Genomic DNA, 20,495 nt, shown 5'->3' with positions numbered 1-20,495 from the left:
CCAACAAATAAATAAATGAATAAACAAATAAATAGATTTCATGCATTAAACTGATCAAAAGCAGTAAAGTTCTATAACAGCATTCTGCATACTGTTCTTTTGAACTACTGTAGCAAAGAATACTAAAAAACACATTTCCACAAAATTAAGTAGCGGACAAATATTTTCTAATCTGTTGTCTTATAACTTTGCATTAAATCAGCATGTTTGTATTTGATTTCTGTACATTAAAAAAGAATTGAAACTTAATTACTCTAATATTTGACCAGTAGTCCAATTTCATTTACTTTGTTTACTTTGGCAAAGATAGAGCGCACTTACAATAGAGACGCATTTTTAAACACCATCACTTTGTATTGGCTGTGAATTGCCTTGAGTATTGACTCCACGTAAATGAAACAATGATTCTGATGCCATCTGGTGGAAATAAAAACAACTATGTTTTAAAGAAACTTGCATTTCAAACACTTTAAATCAATATTTTTATTTTCAAAACAGCCTGTTTAGGCTATAAAAAAATAAACAGAATCTTTCAAAAACAGTGGTGTGCAGGAGAGCATCTAGTCCTGTGACAGACTTCACATATTGGGCTTCGACTGGACTCTGAAATCCAAGCGAAAGACAAACAGGAAAATTCAGCTGTTCTTTGATCCACTAAAAAGAACAGGTCCTCATCATTTGATTATAAAACACATATTTGGCAATATATCACAATTTATCATTAATTTCTCCTACATGAAGACTTCACATTAGTACCATTCAGTGGAAAAACGACAAATGATTCGATTCGAACACTCTATAGTGAAAGTAGCTGCAACCACGGCCAGAATATTACTGTACCAAGACAAAACACAGCAACAACCCATATTTTTTTTGTCATTATATCTTTTTTCCCACCTAAATTTAAACCTAGATTCTGTTCTCCGACAGATTGATTTGGTTCAATTATCAGTGTAAAAACTGAATAAAATTAAAGTCAAAGTCACTGTGTTTTGCCATTATGACACAGTCAAGTGGTCAACATTGAATGAGGTGAGCAGGCTACATACTTCTAGAACAGGTCCATGGTACCAAAGTAACACTCCTCATTATTTTTATATTGATATAATTTTGAAATGTAAAAGACAACAACATCTACCCGTACTTGTACAGTACACAACTGATCAACACAACTTTACAATTAAATTAAATGATCAGCATTACACAGAAAACTTAAATTAAAACACTTGAAAAGCACATTTGAAAGCTTCATTTCTGCCCTGGTGCTATGGTAAAGGGGATAGTCAGCTTAAAAAAGAAAATGTGTTATTTATTCACCTTCATATGGAAGCTTGTTTCCACCACCAATTAAAAATAAAGGTAATTGCAATTTTTTATCTGAATTTTTTTTAAACATTTTCCACACTTGAGACCTTCGTTGTGAGAGATAAACTTGTCAGTATTTTATCTGAGTTCTGGATTTTATAACTCACAATTCAAGTTTATAATAACAAATTTGAGGAAAGAATTGTGAATCAGAGTGGAAAAGTAAGAATTGTAGACTTATATCTGCAAATTCTAAATATTTATCTTCTAATTTGTTTCACAATTATGCATATTTATCTTGAAAGACTGTCTAACCAAGCAAATGTGCTTTCATACCACAAAATTCTGAGAGAATAATGTCAGAACTGAGATAAATACCCCAATTACCTTTGTTACAAGCTTCCATAAATAGAAACAAAAATACTGCATCACAAATGAAAATAATTTGAAACCAAACTGCTGGTAACCAAATAGTTTCAGTTCCCACAGACTGTCAATTCTAATGGAAGTCTATGAAAACCAAAGCTGCTTATTTACTCAACCTTAGGCCATCTGAGATGTAGGTGATTTTTTATTTCAGCAGAGGATTAAGGAGTATTTTTGGCTGAAACCATGCTCTTTTGTGATTCATAGAAGTCACAAGTAAATAAAAAAATTACCTTTAATACACAGCCTCTGTGTATTTATGACAGTCATTAGTAAAGAAGATTGCTCAGCTTTACAATGCATTATCAGAAATGTATCATCATGGCTGTTCATTTAATTATGCTCATGTATTTATTTTTGTTGATTCTCAAATTGCCAGCAGCAACAGTATTGGATTTTATGAATCATCAAGGACCACAGTTTCAGCTAAAATCCTTCGATATTCTACTGAAAGGAAAAATGTCCTACACTATTGATGGCTGGATCTATACTCAATTCTAACTTTTATTAAAAGTTTAAGTTTCATTTTTGAGTAAACTATCCTGTTATGGAAAACAGAAAACCTAACTATCGTACCTCGTTTTGACATTCAAAATGTGAAATTAGACAAGAATAAGAAACAAAGGCAAAGACTAAGAAAGATGTGCGATATAGCGACTCTGAAAAAGGTGGAGAGAGTGAGTACTGGAAACTAAATGTTTGCAAAATGGAAAATAGGATTTTGAAAACGATCATATGATTAGAGCCATAAAGTTTATAATATAAAATGACTCTAACTGTTTCTAAAATCAATAAAAATATCAAAAAGTTCAATGGAAATCTTAAACTGTCATTTGAACTTGCCTGAAAGTGGTTTAAAGAAACAATCCACTTTTTTTCTTTTGTAATAGGCTCATTTTATAACTCCCCTAGACTTAAAAAGTTAAGATTGACAATTTTTTAATCCATTCAGCTGATCAGCTGGCAACTTTTACCTTAGCTTAGCATAATTCATTGAATAGGATTAGACCATTAGCATCTTGCTCCAAAAAAGTTTAAATTTTCCTATTTCTGTAGTTTATGTGTGTAGCTCAATTGTGTAAGACCGATGAAAAAAAAGTTGCAGCAAGTGCAATTATATTATGCAGCAGCTGAAAAAAGTCCCCAGCTGGATAACTAGGTGAACTTTTTTGAGCAAGATGCTAATCCGGTTCAATTATTTATGCTAAGCGAAGCGCTCAAGAGATCGGCTGAGTGGATTAAAATTGCTAAAACTCGACTGTTTTCTTGTAAAATGAGCCTATTCCAAAAAAAGTGGAAGTGTTTCTTTAAGAGAGGCATAACATCTGATATACTTTAGACTGAAACGAACAGTTCAGTTTACACATAAATTACAGCTTAAATATTAACAAACTGAAAATGTACACTAGTTCCTAGTGCTGAAGATCTTTTAGTCTTACGGCTCAAATGATTTATGAGCAGGTCCAGTGTGCAGTTTCTGACTTTATTTCTCTCCTCTTAGATTTCGAAATGATCCTGCATGAGTGGTTCAGCGACAGGGCTTGATTCAGCAAAAGCCCGATTTGGCTCAGAAAAGAGTTTTCCAGTAAATCAAGAAAACCAGCACCATCAGATGGGTGTGTTGGGCAGGTGACCGTTAGAGCCGTTCAGCATGTTATTGCTCAGTGTGATTGAAGATTTGCCGTTATGTGCCTGACCAATGTGGGACTGTCCATTAGGAGCTTGTCCATTGCGCTTTTCCAAACGTGGTGAATGTCCTCTGAGAGACTCCCTCTCTTGCGGTGTCGCACTTCCACCCTTCTCAACGTCCCTGCGAGAGCAAGGAGTTTGTGCGATGGTCCTGCTGGTGCAAACATGTCTAAATCTGTTAAAAGCGATGGTTAGCAAGGCGCTAACACACAGCGCTAGCAGAACGGACACCACTACTAGCTCCTGCAAATAGGTTGGTTTATCCACTTGCTTGAAGTTTCCACTGCGTTCATTCATCCAGGAGCTTTCCTCTTCTGCACTAATCAAGGGAGTGAAGTTTTTGCTTTTCCGTGTGGTGGTTGCAGGTGAATCTTTGTGTGCAACAGTAGAACTTGGGTCTTCTGGTTTAGGCCTCAGCTCGGTGTGTTTGGGAGCTGTGGGAGTGGAAAAAGGGGTTTTGTTTCCAGCTTCAGCGGAAGTCGGTGTGATCTTCGGGGAAGACGGGAGGATGGTGGGATTGTTCTTCTGTTTAATATGGTAGACTATCAGTGTTTGGGTGTAGCCGTTCTCCACCGCTTGGCACAGGTAGTGGCCCAGGGTGGACGGGGTCGCCACAAAGCTGAGGCTGCCGTTGACTGACTGGATGAAGATTTTGGGGGAGAGCTGGCTGTTGAGACGCTCCCAGTGGCATTTAGCAAGGTTTGATGCTTCGGGGCATTGTAGGTTAATAACCTCATTGAGTGACACAGACAGCACTTCACCTGGGGGACAGAGAGCTGAGAAGGTTAGAGGTCAAGGGTCAGAATACAGACCACACCACGATGGTAAACACAGACATGCAGTTGATTGAGTACTGTGAATGGCACTTTACTTATTTTGAATACTTTGAGCCAATATCCCAGTTTAATGTGAGCACTTTTAGCTTAGCTTAGCATAAATAATTGAATCTGATTAGGCAATTAGCATCATGTGGAAAAATGTTTTGAAAAAACATTTTCAAAAACAGCCTTTTTAAAGCTTGACCCTTCTGCATTTGCAGACTGACAGAAAATGAGTATTTGCTATTTTCTATTGAGCCAGCTGCAGCACTGGTACAGCAACAAAGTTCCTTGATTATTAGGCCAGAACAAGTGTGCCACACGCCTGCTTTTGAGTGACGCTCCCGGCTGTTAGATCGTCTCCTAGGGCCTGGCTGCAGTACAAGTCATAAAGCCCACCTCCTCCATGTTAACGAACGAAACCAAATGATTAAATGAATTTCACTTGAAATAAAAATTCCAGAAAGGTAGTTTTGATCAATAGAGGCACTGGTTATCAAGCTGACATAGGTGCAGATCTTCATTTTTGTAAGGAGTATGTTTTTAGCCAGTAATTTAATGCTATAAAAATGGGGCGTGTCATCGTGATTGACAGTTGTGATTGAAAGTTTCTCTAAGCAGACAGTTGGAGCTTTGGGAGAAGATTGAAGTGTTATTATTCCATTTCTGTGTCATTTTAGCATGACAAAATGAGTTCCCCAGTAAACTATACTTTCTAACCTACAGGATCTGAAGGATCACTGTTTATTCAGTAAAGTGAGGGCCTTATCAGGTTTTATTATTAGTTTGCTGGTACACACCAAAACATGACAGGAAAATGCAGGTGATCATTATCTAGCAGTAATTCTCTTTATGGGTTGAAATAATAATAAGGAAGACAAAACTAATGTTAGCCTATCTCCATATTGATCTCCTGCAATGTTATTTTAACTTCAATTGCAGGACGTCTCTGACATTTTGAGTTCCAGATGTTGTTGAGTTAATCTACTGAATTGGCTGTTATAAAAAATTAATGTTCTAGAAACAGAATCTTGTATAACAAATAGAGCTGTAAATGTTATATTTCATTTATATACATCATTTATCTTTTGATTTTTATTTGAAAACTCCTAATAAACATTAAAATGAATGTAAATTCTTCTTTGCCAGATATTAAGGCATTGAATAAACCGAATGAAAACGGAGGCAAGAAATGATAAACAATATACAAGCGATGTTGCAGCAGCTGATAGACATTAGCTGATGTATTAATACTGCTAAGTTAATTGTACAAATTGACAAGGATTATTTTATATAGAGCAGGGATGGGATGTGTAAATATTCTGTTGATATTTAGAAATCTTGCTGAATTTTTCTGTTAAACGCACAATTTTTCCTGCATGGCAAACAGCTGTCCATGATGTGTATATTTTGGGTCCTGTTGATTGCTACTAAAAGTGTGTGAGTGATATTTCTACCCCTATATGAAGTTAACAAACACCAAGAACCCGTTATAAGAGAAATATTTTTGTGCTTATAGCAGAGTCTAACTCAGGCTAGAGTGTATGAAAGATCGTTTATTTCTGCAATCCAACATGTCTTGTAACATGTCTTGTAACTTATTAAATTATAAAAAACAGCCTACATCACAGTTTTTAAATCATATATTATTAAGTGTTTTACAATGTAAGTGCTTATATTTATTTAGCGAGACTTTGTTATGAGGGCGATCAAATGAGAAGTTCAGGGGACGTGGCTGATTTGACGTACAAGCATTTGGCTGGAAGCTTGACTCTGCAGATCTGCCTCTGGCTCCATCAGGCAGTCCTTCTGGGCATGCCCAAGCTCCAATTTCAGCAGTCTTTTGTAACTGTTTGTGCCGGTCACAAGATGTTTTGCATTCAAAGCGTTCAATGGGAAAAGGCACTGTTGCATCATCCATATTTTACAATCATTGGGCCAGAATAAGATAGAGCTAAGATCTTGCTTAAAAAATGAAACCCGACCCTACCCAAGCCCGTGCACCTTTTGTCTGAGCCCGACCCCGGTCTGACACATTAACTGCAATTATGAGCTTGATTTAAATCCAACAATTTTTTAGCACGTGAGCCGTTATAACAGACATTCTTAACTACAATTCTGAGTTGTTTGAACTCCAGAAATTAGTTTAGATATATCTTAATGAATAATGTAACAAGGACAGAGCATGTAAACTGCACTGTTTTTGTATTCAGAATGGATCGTAACAAAAGAGGACATTGTAGGCTGACTATCAAGCTTTCTGCCATGGCAAGCCTGCTTCTTGACATGTGCCTGTTCATCCTGTAAGTCGTTGTTTTTACGCATCTTTCACACCGCACGTGTGAGAAGAGAGTGTTTTGTCTGCGTCCAATTATTAGAGCTTTCATACTGCACAGAGAAGCAGCGCGTCAGTGCGTGAGCAGAGCTGAAGCATCAGTGCTGCGATCATTTCAGCACCGGGTCTATTTTTGTTGCTGCTTATGCTGAATTAAAGTGATAGTGCGTTGATAATGACTAAAACACATTGAATAACTGAACACATTGAATGAGTGAAAATGAGCAATTTTACCAAATAAATGCCTCTATAAGATCCCCTGATTTATATGCACCGTTGCTGCTCTACATACGCACTGCGCACACACACTGCTTCAACTCTGCTTGTGCGTGCGGTGTGAATGTATGCCATTGGAGGATATGCTGTTGCAGGAGCTAGAGCGTTGCTGCGCATGACATGCATTGCAAATTAAGCAACTTTGTAGACCCACACGTGTTGATTTGGCTGACTTTGCTAAAATATTCGTATCATATATCTAATAATGGCACAGCTTTCCACTCAATTAGGCTAATTAAGTAATGACTGAAAAATAAAAAACACAAATGCTTGTTCACAGGCCGCCCAAAGGCAATGGCAGGAAATATCAGCCAAGAATGAAAGTATTATTCCACTCATATCGACCTAGAAGTTTAAAACTCCTGACACTTTTTTTTTTTTTGAGAGAGATGCTAATGGTCCAATCCGATTTAATGATTTATACTAAGCTAGGATAAAAGAGGTCCAGCCAGACCCAGAGATTGGCTGAATGGATTAAAATATGCTAAAACTCTGGGGGACTCATTGGATTGTTTCTTTAATTATTACACATGATTATTTAAATTATATGTAAATAAAAAGGACAAAAACTTGTACTTACTCTGGGTGTTTTGGGGCTGGCCAGAGCGGGATCTGAGGTTCACACTGGAGCACTGCTCTGATACTTTACCCTCATCTACATCCTGAGCCCTGCAAGAGCAGCAGAAGGAGACATTCATTTCAACAAAGATGCTTGTGCTCAATTACACACTTTTGGTGGCATAGATTTCTTATGTAACCTTAAGCATTTTAAACCAGTTAGTATTTTTTTATGTTTGAGCACATTTTTCTGTGCTGATACTCACAGCTGATTCTGTGATGTGGTTATCAGTTTGCAGACCCTCTGGGAAAGGTCCCAGCCACAGAAAGGGTCTCTGGCCAGAACACATTCAGCACAGCTCCTGTAGTGAGAGCAGTTGGACACTGGCACTGACAGCAGCCCTTCTGAAGAGCCGATCAGCACTGCCCCCTGCAGGACGCATACAGACAATCACGATCATTCCTGAACACTCTTTCTGGGCTCCTCTGGTCAGGAAGTGAGAACGGAAATTTTTTTTTTTTTTTTTTTTTTTGGTGTACGAGTAGTAAATTAAATTACTAAAAAACAGTCTCTCTCCCTGTTATCAGGCATCCTGTTTCATTTTGCATCTGATATAATACAGGGTGTCTGCAGGTTTCATCAAGTAAAATTTAAGACTTTTTAAGACCCTTTTAAGACCACTATGATTCAAATTTTAGACTTATACAGGGCTAAACAATAAGGATTTTTTTCAATTTTTTTCAATTTTTTTTTGCTTTCCAAAATAACATGAATCAAATGTAGTTATTTCTTAGTTATATAGTTTAATGTGTCAAAACAAAAAAACAAGTTGTAAAAATTTTTTCAACATAATTTCCCTTTTTTAATTACAAGTGTAACATTGTTAAAAGTAAATTTATTATGGACACTATTACATGAATGAACAAAAATATATGATTGATTGTTTTTGTCCAAATGGATTGAGTATATAACTCCTTTTTAACCTATTGCATTTCTGTAAAAAAATTTTATTTCTTTGCAATAAAAAAACTGAAATATATACACGAAAAAAGTTTTATTGATATAGATTTCTGATGACTGGATGGATTTAAGGCCTGTTTAAAAGCATTTAAGACCAACAACACAATATTTGTGTAAAGTTAAGACTTTAAGACCCCACAGACACCCTGTAATATGTAATTCAGTAATTTTGATGTTTGCAAAAATTCAACAACTAAATATAAAAAAAAAGAATATTATTTTATAAAAAATTATATTATGCCATGCAACACTACATATTCCTTTAGAAATCATTCTAATATGTTAATTTAATTATGAACCAATAACATTACTTAATTATTAATTATAGTTCTTATTATCAATGCTGGAATTACTTAAAACTATATATTTTACAAAGCATTCAAAATGCATTTAAAATCGTGTTGTCTCTGTTGTCTAAACTTTTATCTTTCATTTTGATCCATTTAATGCATCCTATCTAAATGTAAGAAATATTTTTATTATTTCTATTAGAAATCTTATTAGCTATAAATTTATTATGATGTTTCAACAAAAATATTGAATAGCGCATGTATTTTCAATAATGATTTAAAGAAATGATAATTAAAGTAAGTTTTGAAAGACGAATGTATGGAAAAAAGTTTTACATTTACATTACTGTTCTTACAGATTTTAATCATATACATTCAGATACTTCTTTCAAAAACATTATCAATTACTTTTAGAAGCCTTTTATGTAAACAGTTGTTGACAACCCTTGATATTTATAATATTCTAAAATATTTAGCTTCACACAGCTTCCTTTAGTTTAACAAATGTCTACACAAATGCACACTACACTAGAAATCCTTCTCGCAGACCTTGATCTAACCCAATTATCGAAAAAACGTGACTGCTGAGGTCATCAGTTAATCCAAACTCACAGACTGCAGCTTGTGGGTCAATGACACGTAAATCATTTTACTAAATTTTCCATGTCTTTTACAAATAATTCACAAAGTAAATACAGAATAAAGACTTTAAAATAAAGTCTGCATCTGCCATGAGTAGCTGAGCTCTGATTGGCTAAGCAGTGTGATGGGAATGACTGGTATTGAGTGTTAAACATTGCCATTTAGATGAGTAAAGCTGGAAATTGATTGCTGATGCATCAGGTACCTTAGAAACAGACAGAAGGAGGCTTTTGACCATCTGAGGTTGATGAAACACTTGTATCTCCTCGATGATGTGAGCTCCCTTCTTCAAGAGCACAGTTTTGTGCAGGAAGCCTGACTCTGCAGGGAACAGAGATAAGATTTTAAAATGACTTGATGGAGAAAACCTTTATATCAGGACTGCAAGAAATTATTATAGGTAGAACATGAAATTATGCGTGTTATTAAAAGACATTCAAATTTCATTACTTTAAAAAAAGAAATATTAAAATCAATGTAAATAAAGTTACCATACATGGTTCCTTGCCCAATAAAGGGTTAATTTTCCAGTTTTGGTAGCTAATGTTTTAGCAATTAATTGTATTACTTTAAATAACTTCAGTTTATGGCAAACTTTCATTTGTATTTCGTCATTTCACATACTGAATATGATTTTGAATTGTTTTAGTTAACAATAAGAATATGGCTAGTAAGTCCACCCATTTATTCCAAATGAAAATGAACAATATTACCTTGGTAAGTGGCTAAAACTGGTTTATATTTGTATTATATTTAAGAAAATGTTTATTTAGTTTGAAGTAAATTGTTCATTTCTCTTTATCCTGTTGGAAATTTAAAACACCATGATGGAACTATAGAAAATGTCACAAAAACTACACATAAAATGTAGTCTTCTTGTTATTTCTGATGCTGACTGATGCAGTAACATATACCTGTAAGCAGATAAAGCACAGTGTAATATTTGCCGCGTGCTCCTTGTACTCTCTGAGCTGCGATGTTGCTGTAGCTCTTATCAGGTGACACCACTGTCAGGCCCTGATTGACTGGTAGAACACTTTTATCAGCCAGGAAATTGTCCTTAACAAAGCGCAGAGTGTTGTCTGAAGCATTGTGCAGTCCACACTGCAGAGATAAAGAGCAGACATTTGAATAGGCATAAGAAGAGTTAAGTAGATAACAGGTAAGGCAATTATAAACATTTGAATAAAATAAAAAGTTTGGGATATGGGAAAATTTTTAATGTGAAAAGTCTCTTAAGCCTGGTTTATACTTCTATGTCGAGTGATCAGCGTGACCCGCGGCACATGCCTTGCACGTTGTCGTGCATTTATACTTCTGCATGCTGCTTCTGTGCAATAATTCCGAAACACTAGCTGAAGTTTCTTGAGCTACTCGAGTTACTTTACATGAGTTTCCATCCATGTGCAGGCTGCGCCAGAGCAAACGCGTGCGCTAAACACAGAAGTACAAATCAGTCTATAAGTTCAAATAGGCTGCATTTATGTGATTAAAAAAAAAATGTAAAATGTAAAATATGTATTTTAAATTTGAATATATTTTATAATGTCAAAGCAGAATAGTCAACATTCTTTCTTCCGTATCACTCGAGCCTTCAGGAAATATTGTAATATCACAATTTACTAGTCAGAAAATATCATAGATTGTAATGTTGAAAAAGTACTGTTTGAATTTTTTTTTTAATAAAATGTCCTGACCCCAAACATTTAAATAGTTTATAATAAAATGCTGCAATGGGTCACTCATGGCACTCACCTCTCCAGGGTTTGCCATCTGCTCCTGCACCCTTGTGCTCCATTTCAGAGTATCCCGATTCAGAACCTTATAACGTCCTGTAAACACCTTTTTAATGTCTTTGAGGCTGAAAGCACACACGGCTGAGCGACCCAAGTTTACTCGCCTAAAAACAAAAAAACAAAAAAAAAAAAAAAAACAGAACTAAGTTCATAAAAATTCTCACTTCCTTTTAACATGAAAAAAAATCTCTGAAAAACCTGAAGCAAGTTCCCTCACCACTGAGAAGTGAAAATCCCATAGAAGAGTGTTTCATCCTCAGATGCGCCCTCTGGTGGAGAAAGGCTGATAACGTCCTGCAGAACGTTGTATGGCAGCTCTTGGTCAGCTTGACACAATAGCTGAGCCTTGGCAAAGGTGGTCCAGCGTTTCTGTAAAGTTCTCTGCCCACCAACATCACTCTAAACAGAGATTGACACATTTTATTGAAACCTTTTAGATTAAGCAAGTCTTTCACTTGAAAATGGAAAATACTGTTAGAGGATTAATTCGGCTGCAAAAAATCTTTAATCTTTTACTCATTCAACCAGTAGCCACTGACTTCCATAATAATTTTTAGGTTTCTAACATTGGTTTCTAACATTGTTCAAAATATTTTCTTTCGTGATCAACAAATAAAATAAATTCATAAGCATTTAAAGTACTAGAGGGTTAGTAGACTTTAAATTATGGTCAAACTATGCATTGTTGAGTGCATCAAGCAACACTTACTGTGCAAACTTGGGCAACGCGAGACACCGTAAACTTGTCAATGAAGTCGTATTCTTTTCCAATCTCACTGAAGAAGAAATAAACCTTCTCCTCACTGTGAATATATGTGGAGCTGATGAAAGTAGGATCTGAAATAGCAAAAAAAAAAAGAAAATGTCTAATTATGAGTGGCCATTAAACAGTAAATCAGTATAAACCATCAGCAGTTTTTCCTTGCCTTCTAACCATCCAAGTGTATCATCCAGTTTCAGATCAACATGGCTGCCCTCACTCAAGTGCCGTGAAATGACAGGTCGAGTTCCTCTGAAGTCTGACACAGTTCCTGTATACAGTTCCCCATCTGAAACAAATTGCAATACAAATACTGAAACCAAACAATCATAATTCTTATGTAAGAATTCATAATCTCTGTCTTTAATATTAACAGGGCTCCAGACAAAGACTTTCAAAACAAAAGTTCAACGCCACCATGTTCAACAGATGCATTTCAATTTCAACAACAATTGGATTGGATTTTTGGTTGATCTGAGAATGTCAAAGGGCCACAGGGCTCCGTATTAGGTACTTCATTTTACTAATAATGACTAACAATAAATAAATAAATAGATAGAGGGATATGAACAGCACAAGCCTGAATTTTACCTTTGAACTTACCTTTAAGCTCAAACAAACACCTGATTTGGAAGCACTGTGCATATTATATTAACAATCATATATTTTGTCTTTTATAAATGCACATTTTACAGACTGAGTAGCATTAGTTTGAACTTGAATGAGGGGATACTGAAGTTCAATTTGAATTCACCAAAACCTGTAAAAACAAAAAATTTAAAAGAAAATGGGAGGTGGAGCTAGAGATAGAACTATCAGAAGATATGTGGCAATCCGTTTTAGACAATATCCACTCATCTTCAATTTGTTTAAAACATAGAGTTATACAATTTTAAGTAGTACATAGATTACATTGGTCCAAAGTGAAACTAGCTAAATTTAAACCAAATATAGACCCTAACTGTGACCGATGTAACATTGAGCCAGCTACTTTATCTTATATGTTTTGGGCTTGTTCAAAATTAAAGAAATTCTGGCAGCTAATATTTAAATTCCTCTCGGATGCATTAAATACCTATGTAATACCTGAGGCCATAATTTCAATTTTTGGAATCCCACCACAGTCCTTATGTTTTAACAAAACCAAGATAAATGTGATTGCCTTTGCTACGCTTTTAGCTAGAAGATTAATATTGCTGAAATGGAAGGAAAAACTTCCTCCAACCTTTAAGCAATGGCTTATGGAACTTCTACACCACCTGACCTTAGAAAAAATACGATACACTTTAGGAGGCTGTACTGATATGTTTTTTCTCACCTGGCAACCTGTTTTAGATCACGCAAAAAGGATGGACCCCTCAGTCATTTTAGAAGAGTAGAACCTTTCCTTGTTTGTTTGTTTGTTGTTGTTTTTTTTTTCTCTTCAATTTTTTGTATTTTCTTTTTTTTCATAGAGTAACATATGCTTTACTTATTATTACTATTTATTTGTATTTTTTCTTAATATTATTTATATTTTTTCTAGAACCTAAATGTATGTGCGACAGGTTTTGTTTGTTTGTTGTGTAAAAAAAATAAATAAAATTGAAAAGCTATTTTGTAATGTATGTTTCATATCTAATATGTTCAATAAAAATACTTTTGGAAAAAACCTGTAAAAACAAAATCTAGTTTTGTAGTTTTAGCTCCACATTTACTTTAGCTAGGGCTTGTAGTCAATAATAGACTAAATAGTTCATATAGCATATAGATCAAAACTAAATTAAATAAAATGTATCACTTTTGTATCAACAGTTGTCTATTTTTTTTAATAAACTTCTCACACTACAAAGAACATTTTTTGAAACTGATTAGTTCAGTGGGGGTTTACGGAAACAGTTCAATCCAAAAATTCACTTGTCCTCTTTCTTGTATTGCACACAAAGGTATATACACTAAATATTAAAAAATACAATAGTTATCGACTTCCATAGTATTTTATTTACTCCTATTAAGAAGAATATTTTATTTTGCGATAAAGAAATGTATTACAGTTTAAAACCCCTTGAGTGAGATTAAATAATAAGGATTTTTTATATTTGGGTGAATTATCCCTTTAAAGGTTCTTCATAGAACCATTGATGTCAATAAACAACCTTTATGTTCAAATGTACAAACTCAACAAAGAATGCAGTGTGTGGTCAACTGGGCTTCGTGCAAGGCTCTAAACTGTGGGCCTGTCTGATTGATGATGAGGTAAATGTGAAGTGAACATTCTCAGGCCTCATGTCTGAAGTCACATGTCGGCCACCCAAAGATAAGTAGATCACGACCAGGATTTTAGAGCAAGAGGATTAACAGTGTCTGTTCAATGAGAGAAACCTCCCCGTCTCTTTTTCTAGTTCACTTTAGTCTTCTTCCTTAAGACCTAATTCACACCACACTTGCAAGCAGTGTGAGAAGGATGACCTCGGCATCACCGACATTGTTGTTTTCCTTGAAAGTGTTTTTTGCAACATAACAGAAATGTGCCATTTGCGCTGAAATTGGGAGTTTGTGATTAATATATATTTAAAACTTGATCATCAAGAAATGATGACAGTGTCAAAGTGCCTTACTTGCATTCTTAGTAATTTGACTAATAATAACGAGTAGGTTTTTTTCTATTTTCCAACGAAACAGAGGTAATATTATTATCATGAGTTATGAATGCACAAAAAACATAATCATATCCCCTATTATGGGTTTTTGAAAATGATCTTACATGCAGTGTGTAATACAGCTCTAAGTGAATGGAAACATCCAGCTGAGGTTTAAATCTGAAAGTGCACTGTGTTTAAAACTATTGAGTCTTTGACAAAATCGAATAAGTGGAATAAATGAATTGAGTTTGGTTCGGATCTTTTACTTGAATGCATCAACGTTGATACGGTACATCAACCAACTATGAAGTGCCAGATCTGTTAAATGTGAATGTGCCTTTTCCTTCAGACACTAGCGGAGCTTGGGGGATCACGGGAGTGATCATGACACGAAGATGACGATCAATGATGGATGGCGATTCGGCTGCGGGGAGTAAAGGGTTAAGGTTTACTTTCACAACACTACCCCAGTATAGCCAATGCGTGTGCTGTGTTTGTTCCTGTGATTTTTCAGATTTTTGATATAATAACCTACGAGGCAACGCAGGATTTGCCGACAGCTTGCTTTTAAAGGAAGGAACAGCAGAGACTATTATGTATTGCACTTTCTTAGATTTTGGCAGAGATTTTGTCAGCAACTGTTAATTAACCCCTCGCTAAGCCACACCCAAATCCGCCACCCACCAATCGTGGCTTAGCAACTGTAGCCACGTGCAGGGGCTCTGTCAAGCTTTCGAGCGAGTGCATATGGATTGTGCAAATCTGACAACCGGCATCCTTAAAGTTTGGACAGGATGGTGGTTTTCCCTTTTCAAAACCAAAAACCCAAGAGGAAAAATGCCAGCGTGGACCAAGCTGTGTGAGGGGCGCTAAAGGAGCAGAGTTAGGTTGGTTTTGTTTTCGATATTCCTATCACATTCAGTGATGGACCGACAGCAATAACTCACACACCTCTTACCCTGAACAGATCTAAACTGTGTTTCCAACAAAAATACAAAGCAGGTTTTGTTTCACAGCTGTATTATTCCTTTTTTTTCGCTGGGATATTGTGAGTAATGCTCCGTTTAAGCCTTCGCCATAACGTTATTTACTTAGTCATACTAATAGCGAATAGGTCATAATGACACAAGTTATTGATCCAGAAAAAACGAATCTGCAAATCTGTTGCTAACTTTACTGAACTTCATATTTCCATCTGTTTTAAGCTTGCAAAATAGGGGCTCTTTAAATAAGAAATTTGTGTGAAACGGGAAGATAAATCATGGATATGGACAACGGAAATTTTATTTTTACCTTTGAAATTTCCTTTCTGATCTTTTGTGCGAACAGTTTGTTTTTTTGATCCAACAAAAGTAATCAAAGTCACATCAAACTAAATTCAAGAATTCAATTTATATTATCTTCCAAATCTGAGCCAAGTTAGCAAGTTTATTTGTGATTTCAATGGTTCAATGTTAAAAACAATTCTAAGCCCACCAGGACTAGAATAAACTAACTAAACACTGTCATATCCAGTCATTTGTAAACAACAATGATATATTGTTTAAACAGAACTGTAATAATTCGTTTTTGAATACTCGGCAATAAAACACTGAGCTACAGCTACATTCATCAAAGGTTTACTGCATGTGATAGACACGGTGTTGTCTCTTATACATGAGGTAAACCTTTTTATTAACTCTGTAATGTCTTACAGATCCTGAAATATTAAACACACTAACTCTTTAGGCATTATGTGTAAATCATGCCAAATAACTAAAGCCAGATCATCATGCTCATGCCACTGTTGATATACTTACCCACAGTTATGGCTGAATTCTTCTGATATGGGTCATAAGGACAGCGGCCTCTGCCTTCTTCAGGTTTACCGCTGGGTCCTGTAACCATGGTGAATGTCTGTGAATTCTGTGGACATGAGCACATATCATTAACATATTGATATTAGATTAACATAAATATGTACACCACAACCTTGCCCTGCTAATTTTGTTCAAATCTGATCTGCAAGGAGAATTTAACAACAACTTCACACACTGTTGTGGTTTCATTCAGGCATGCACAATTCTGCTGAGATCTGCACACACACTGATCTTCTTCCTTTTACACTCATAAAAAAGCACAGAGTGTGAAAGCAGCACTGAGACTGCTGTGTTCGCATGACAGGATCACACAATGCTCAATAATGCATGAAAAATGCAAGTCACACAAGTTTCCGTCTTTAAGGTGCATGATATTGGAAACTTATACAGTCCAAGTAGCTAAAAATCAGGAAGTTATTCAATCTTTCATGCCCAGCAGGGTTATGCAATATCCTAACATGTCACATGATTCAGCCTGAGGTTAAGACTCCAGACTGACGCAAAAAGTTCAGGGCACTGTTATTGATGTTATTTATTTGGAAGGATATCAAATAAATAAAAACTAATGCAAAGTAAACTGCCTTTCCACCACATTTAAAATGTTATACAGCACAACTTTTTGTTTTGTCTTATTTCTAGTCTAAATATCTAAAAATCCTTAAATCAAGATGCATTTTGTAGACGTAAATATTGTCTTGTTTTCTGAAATAATGTCAGCGAGATTTTCTTTAAAGCAAACACAATAACCTGCCAATGGTGTAGGAAAAAGAATCTTTTTTTCACTTTGAAATAAAAATATTTTACTTGCCCCATTGGTAGATTATTTATTTATATTTTATATTTTGCAGTGTGAAATTCACTCCCTAAAATCAGTGACAGAAAATTTGATTTGGTTGATGAATTGATATTTATAAGGCATATAAACTAAATAGAATGTCATTTAATCAAACTTAATTGAAATATCTGATTGTGACAAATCAACCAAAGCTCACACTGAATCTGAAAATTCAACATCTGGTCAGAGATGCATGTAGTGCTCATATTGTTCTGCAAAATAAATGAATGACTTCTGGTCTGATGTTTGTCAGAAATGGTCAAAAGTTAAGAGTGCAAAAAGACAGTAAAAGAGAGAATGCGGTCTTACAATGTAGATACAACGAGGGCTGAAGGCAAACGTTCCACAGGCGTACATATGTGTAGAGTTCAGCACTTGCAAAACTCTCACAAAGTTATGACAATCCATCTGAAGGTGGAGAAGGAAAAAATGTTAAGGACTAGTTTATAAAAATTTGCTTAGGTTACCATTTTACACGGAGGTTACCAACAAAAAAAGTGTTTGGTTCCACTAACCTTCAATTTGCCTTTCATGGAACAATCATTAAAGTCTTTTTCTGAGGGAGACCAGTCCAGCTGAAATATATCATGGTCAAATTACAATATTTATCAATATAGTTATTTCTGTCATTCTTATCAAGCAAGACTAAGCATGGTACCAGCTAAAACACCTTATTGTGTTTATAAAACATTGCATAAAATGACATAACAGAAGGCTGCAGTTCAACAAAAATAATGAAATAACCATTATAATAATGAAACACTCATTACTGCAATCATAGTTATGGAATTTAAGTCTGTTTCAATGCTATAATAACATTGTTATGCTTTATCCATTAGTTTTCATTTTTTGGACAGTGAATTTCAGGGTGATATCCTTTAATCAATCACATATACTTAAAAAGCTCACTGACCTTCTCCTTCAATGTCATATCAGTCTGACTGATGTTGATTGACAGAATGGTATCACGTGCTCCAACAAATAAGGTGCCCTCATCGTTGCTAAGCAACAATGTGGTGGCGTTGTAACTATCATCATTTGTGAAGACGGTGAGAGAGCGACCTGGACTACCTGTGACGCAGCAGAAAATACAAATATTCATGAAAAGCAGTACTAATCAAAAATAATACAATAATTACAGATTACTTGCTAATGAATTACCGCTAATTTGGAATGTAAGGATACAGTATTTCTTAGAATGACAAATGACAAGTAACTGGCATAAACAATGACTAAAAACAAAGAGTGTGACATTTTCATACAGCATTGACAACAGTTTGTGTGGGGTTGAAAACAATGTGACAATGCAGAATAATGTATGATTTACTGTAATATACTGCCTTCCAAAAGGCTTGACTATACATCATCCTGATGTTGCAAAAATACAAGGAGATGATTAATCACATCTAATTATTCCAGATGAATAGTAGCGTACTGTAGATGTGAGTATTCTATAAAAACAGGTCAGTGTAAGATACAGAGAGCCTTTAGGCTAAAGGGACCAAGACGTAAGATATACATACACATGCTATATGACATTAGCATATTAATGTGCCACTGACACATCATCTGATGTAAAATATTATGACAGGTGTCACATTAGATTTGTGTGTAAAGTCCCGGTTTCTTTAGAAGATTACTATAGAAATATATAATTTAAACACACATTGTATATAATAAATGAACTATATATTGTATTAATGTATATCAATAAATATTACATAACTGTATTAAGGAAGCGCATAAGGAAAAACGAGGAAAAAATAAAGTTAAAGATAAATTCACAGACACCAGGGGGCAGACAAACACCCACAGAAATATTAATGGCACCAAATAGCGCTTAATAGATTAATTATGGCAGAAGACAAAAACTGTTCTCATGACAATGACGCAGAAATGACGCAGTGTTCTGACCACAATTACAGCTTTTTGATGAAAACGTTATGACAAAACATTAATTATCAAGTGGAAGTGTTCAGATTTAAGTTTATTTTCTTCTCTTTTTTTGAAGTTATTACTGTGTACACTTGTAGTTGTTTTAGCATAATATATGATATAAAAATAATATAATAAACTGGGGCAATTGTAACACACACACACTCCATTATAATTCTTTTCAATTTTACTTGAAGAACACCAATCATCTTTTTTAACATAAATTATTATTATAAGTGCAAAAATTAATAAGATATTTTATATATTTTGACTTATAAGGATGATACTTTCAGAACTGCCAGTGTCAACAAAATTAGTCCAATTATTGCACTCTTCTAAAAAAATCTACATCAAAGTAATCAGTTTAATGATTTAGTATCTAATAATATTACTTGAACACACACACACACACACACACACACACACACACACACACACACACACACACACACACACACACACACACACACACACACACACACACACACACACACACACACACTCTACAATATTTATAGATCTTGGTTGTTGATTAAAAATCTGAGAACTAATTAAAGTTATTAACATTATTATGCATTCATTAATTTCAAAACAATACTAGTTAATAAATCAAATGAAAACTCCTCTTATAAAACAAACAATAGTCCTTTCTAAGGCAAATGTGGGAAAAATATTAAAAAGCCTTTTTTCGAGTGCCTTGGACTGATTTTTGCGGTTTGTTTTGATTTGTTCCCTTACCCAAAGAGCACAGACACATTATTTAAGCCATTATTCAAGCTTATTATTAAAGCTATTATTTAAATTTGGCATTTAATCATAAGTAATAGTTTTACACAGAAAATAAATGACAGAACAATGAATAAATACAAACAAGAATAAAATAAAACGTGTATTTGTCTAATTTAAATGTAAGCCACACATTAGCTAAGCATTTCCCTTTTAAAGAGAACAAACGTAGTGAAAGACTGCTGAACCACTGTCTGAAATGCACTTTTGATCAACTGTATTATGAACTTGTTTGGTATTTTCCTTTTGTATTTTTTTTCCTTCGGAGTGAGTAGAAATGTGTATATTCAATACAAAGTAGTATTGACTTCTAATACTGTGCTCAGACATTTATTATTGAAATAATGTCACAGGTAGTTGGTAGATCTGTGTAAAAAAAGGCCTGCCGCCACAGCTGGAAAAAATCCTAGAGGAAACACTGTCTGGATTAATCAGTCATTTGATCAGCTGTAGTTAAAAATTACGAGTTTTTCTCCTTTAAGGGGTTAATATGGTGTCTCTGTCACCATCTTGTGGATAAACAACATCCACCGTCTTTTCTCT

At 34.9% G+C, this 20,495-nt stretch overlaps 1 protein-coding gene across 4 annotated transcripts in view; it reads right to left on the bottom strand.

The window, feature by feature from the left end:
- Window positions 1-468: 468 nt before the first annotated feature.
- sema4ab (sema domain, immunoglobulin domain (Ig), transmembrane domain (TM) and short cytoplasmic domain, (semaphorin) 4Ab) overlaps window positions 469-20,495 on the bottom strand; it is a 70,486-nt gene continuing 50,459 nt past the window's right edge. For 2 of the 4 annotated variants that reach the window (XM_087295679.1, XM_087295677.1), the window contains exons 3-15: window positions 18,145-18,302; window positions 17,747-17,806; window positions 17,541-17,639; window positions 16,337-16,442; window positions 12,083-12,205; window positions 11,866-11,993; window positions 11,374-11,555; window positions 11,116-11,260; window positions 10,275-10,464; window positions 9,566-9,681; window positions 7,674-7,837; window positions 7,430-7,518; window positions 469-4,181 (exon numbers count right to left, since the gene is read on the bottom strand). In XM_087295679.1, the coding sequence (XP_087151805.1) occupies window positions 3,340-4,181; window positions 7,430-7,518; window positions 7,674-7,837; window positions 9,566-9,681; window positions 10,275-10,464; window positions 11,116-11,260; window positions 11,374-11,555; window positions 11,866-11,993; window positions 12,083-12,205; window positions 16,337-16,442; window positions 17,541-17,639; window positions 17,747-17,806; window positions 18,145-18,302 (2,402 nt within the window). In that variant the 3' untranslated portion in view covers window positions 469-3,339. Of the gene's footprint in view, window positions 4,197-7,429; window positions 7,519-7,673; window positions 7,838-9,565; window positions 9,682-10,274; window positions 10,465-11,115; window positions 11,261-11,373; window positions 11,556-11,865; window positions 11,994-12,082; window positions 12,206-16,336; window positions 16,443-17,540; window positions 17,640-17,746; window positions 17,807-18,144; window positions 18,303-20,495 lie in introns of all 4 variants that reach the window. The other 2 variants (XM_087295678.1, XM_087295676.1) reach the window with 1 other exon arrangement.

This window comes from Danio rerio, chromosome 19 (genome assembly GCF_052040795.2).
Source record: "Danio rerio strain M-AB ecotype USA chromosome 19, GRCz13ab, whole genome shotgun sequence".
Lineage (NCBI taxonomy): Eukaryota > Metazoa > Chordata > Actinopteri > Cypriniformes > Danionidae > Danio > Danio rerio.
This window is presented reverse-complemented; position numbering and strand designations above follow the sequence as displayed.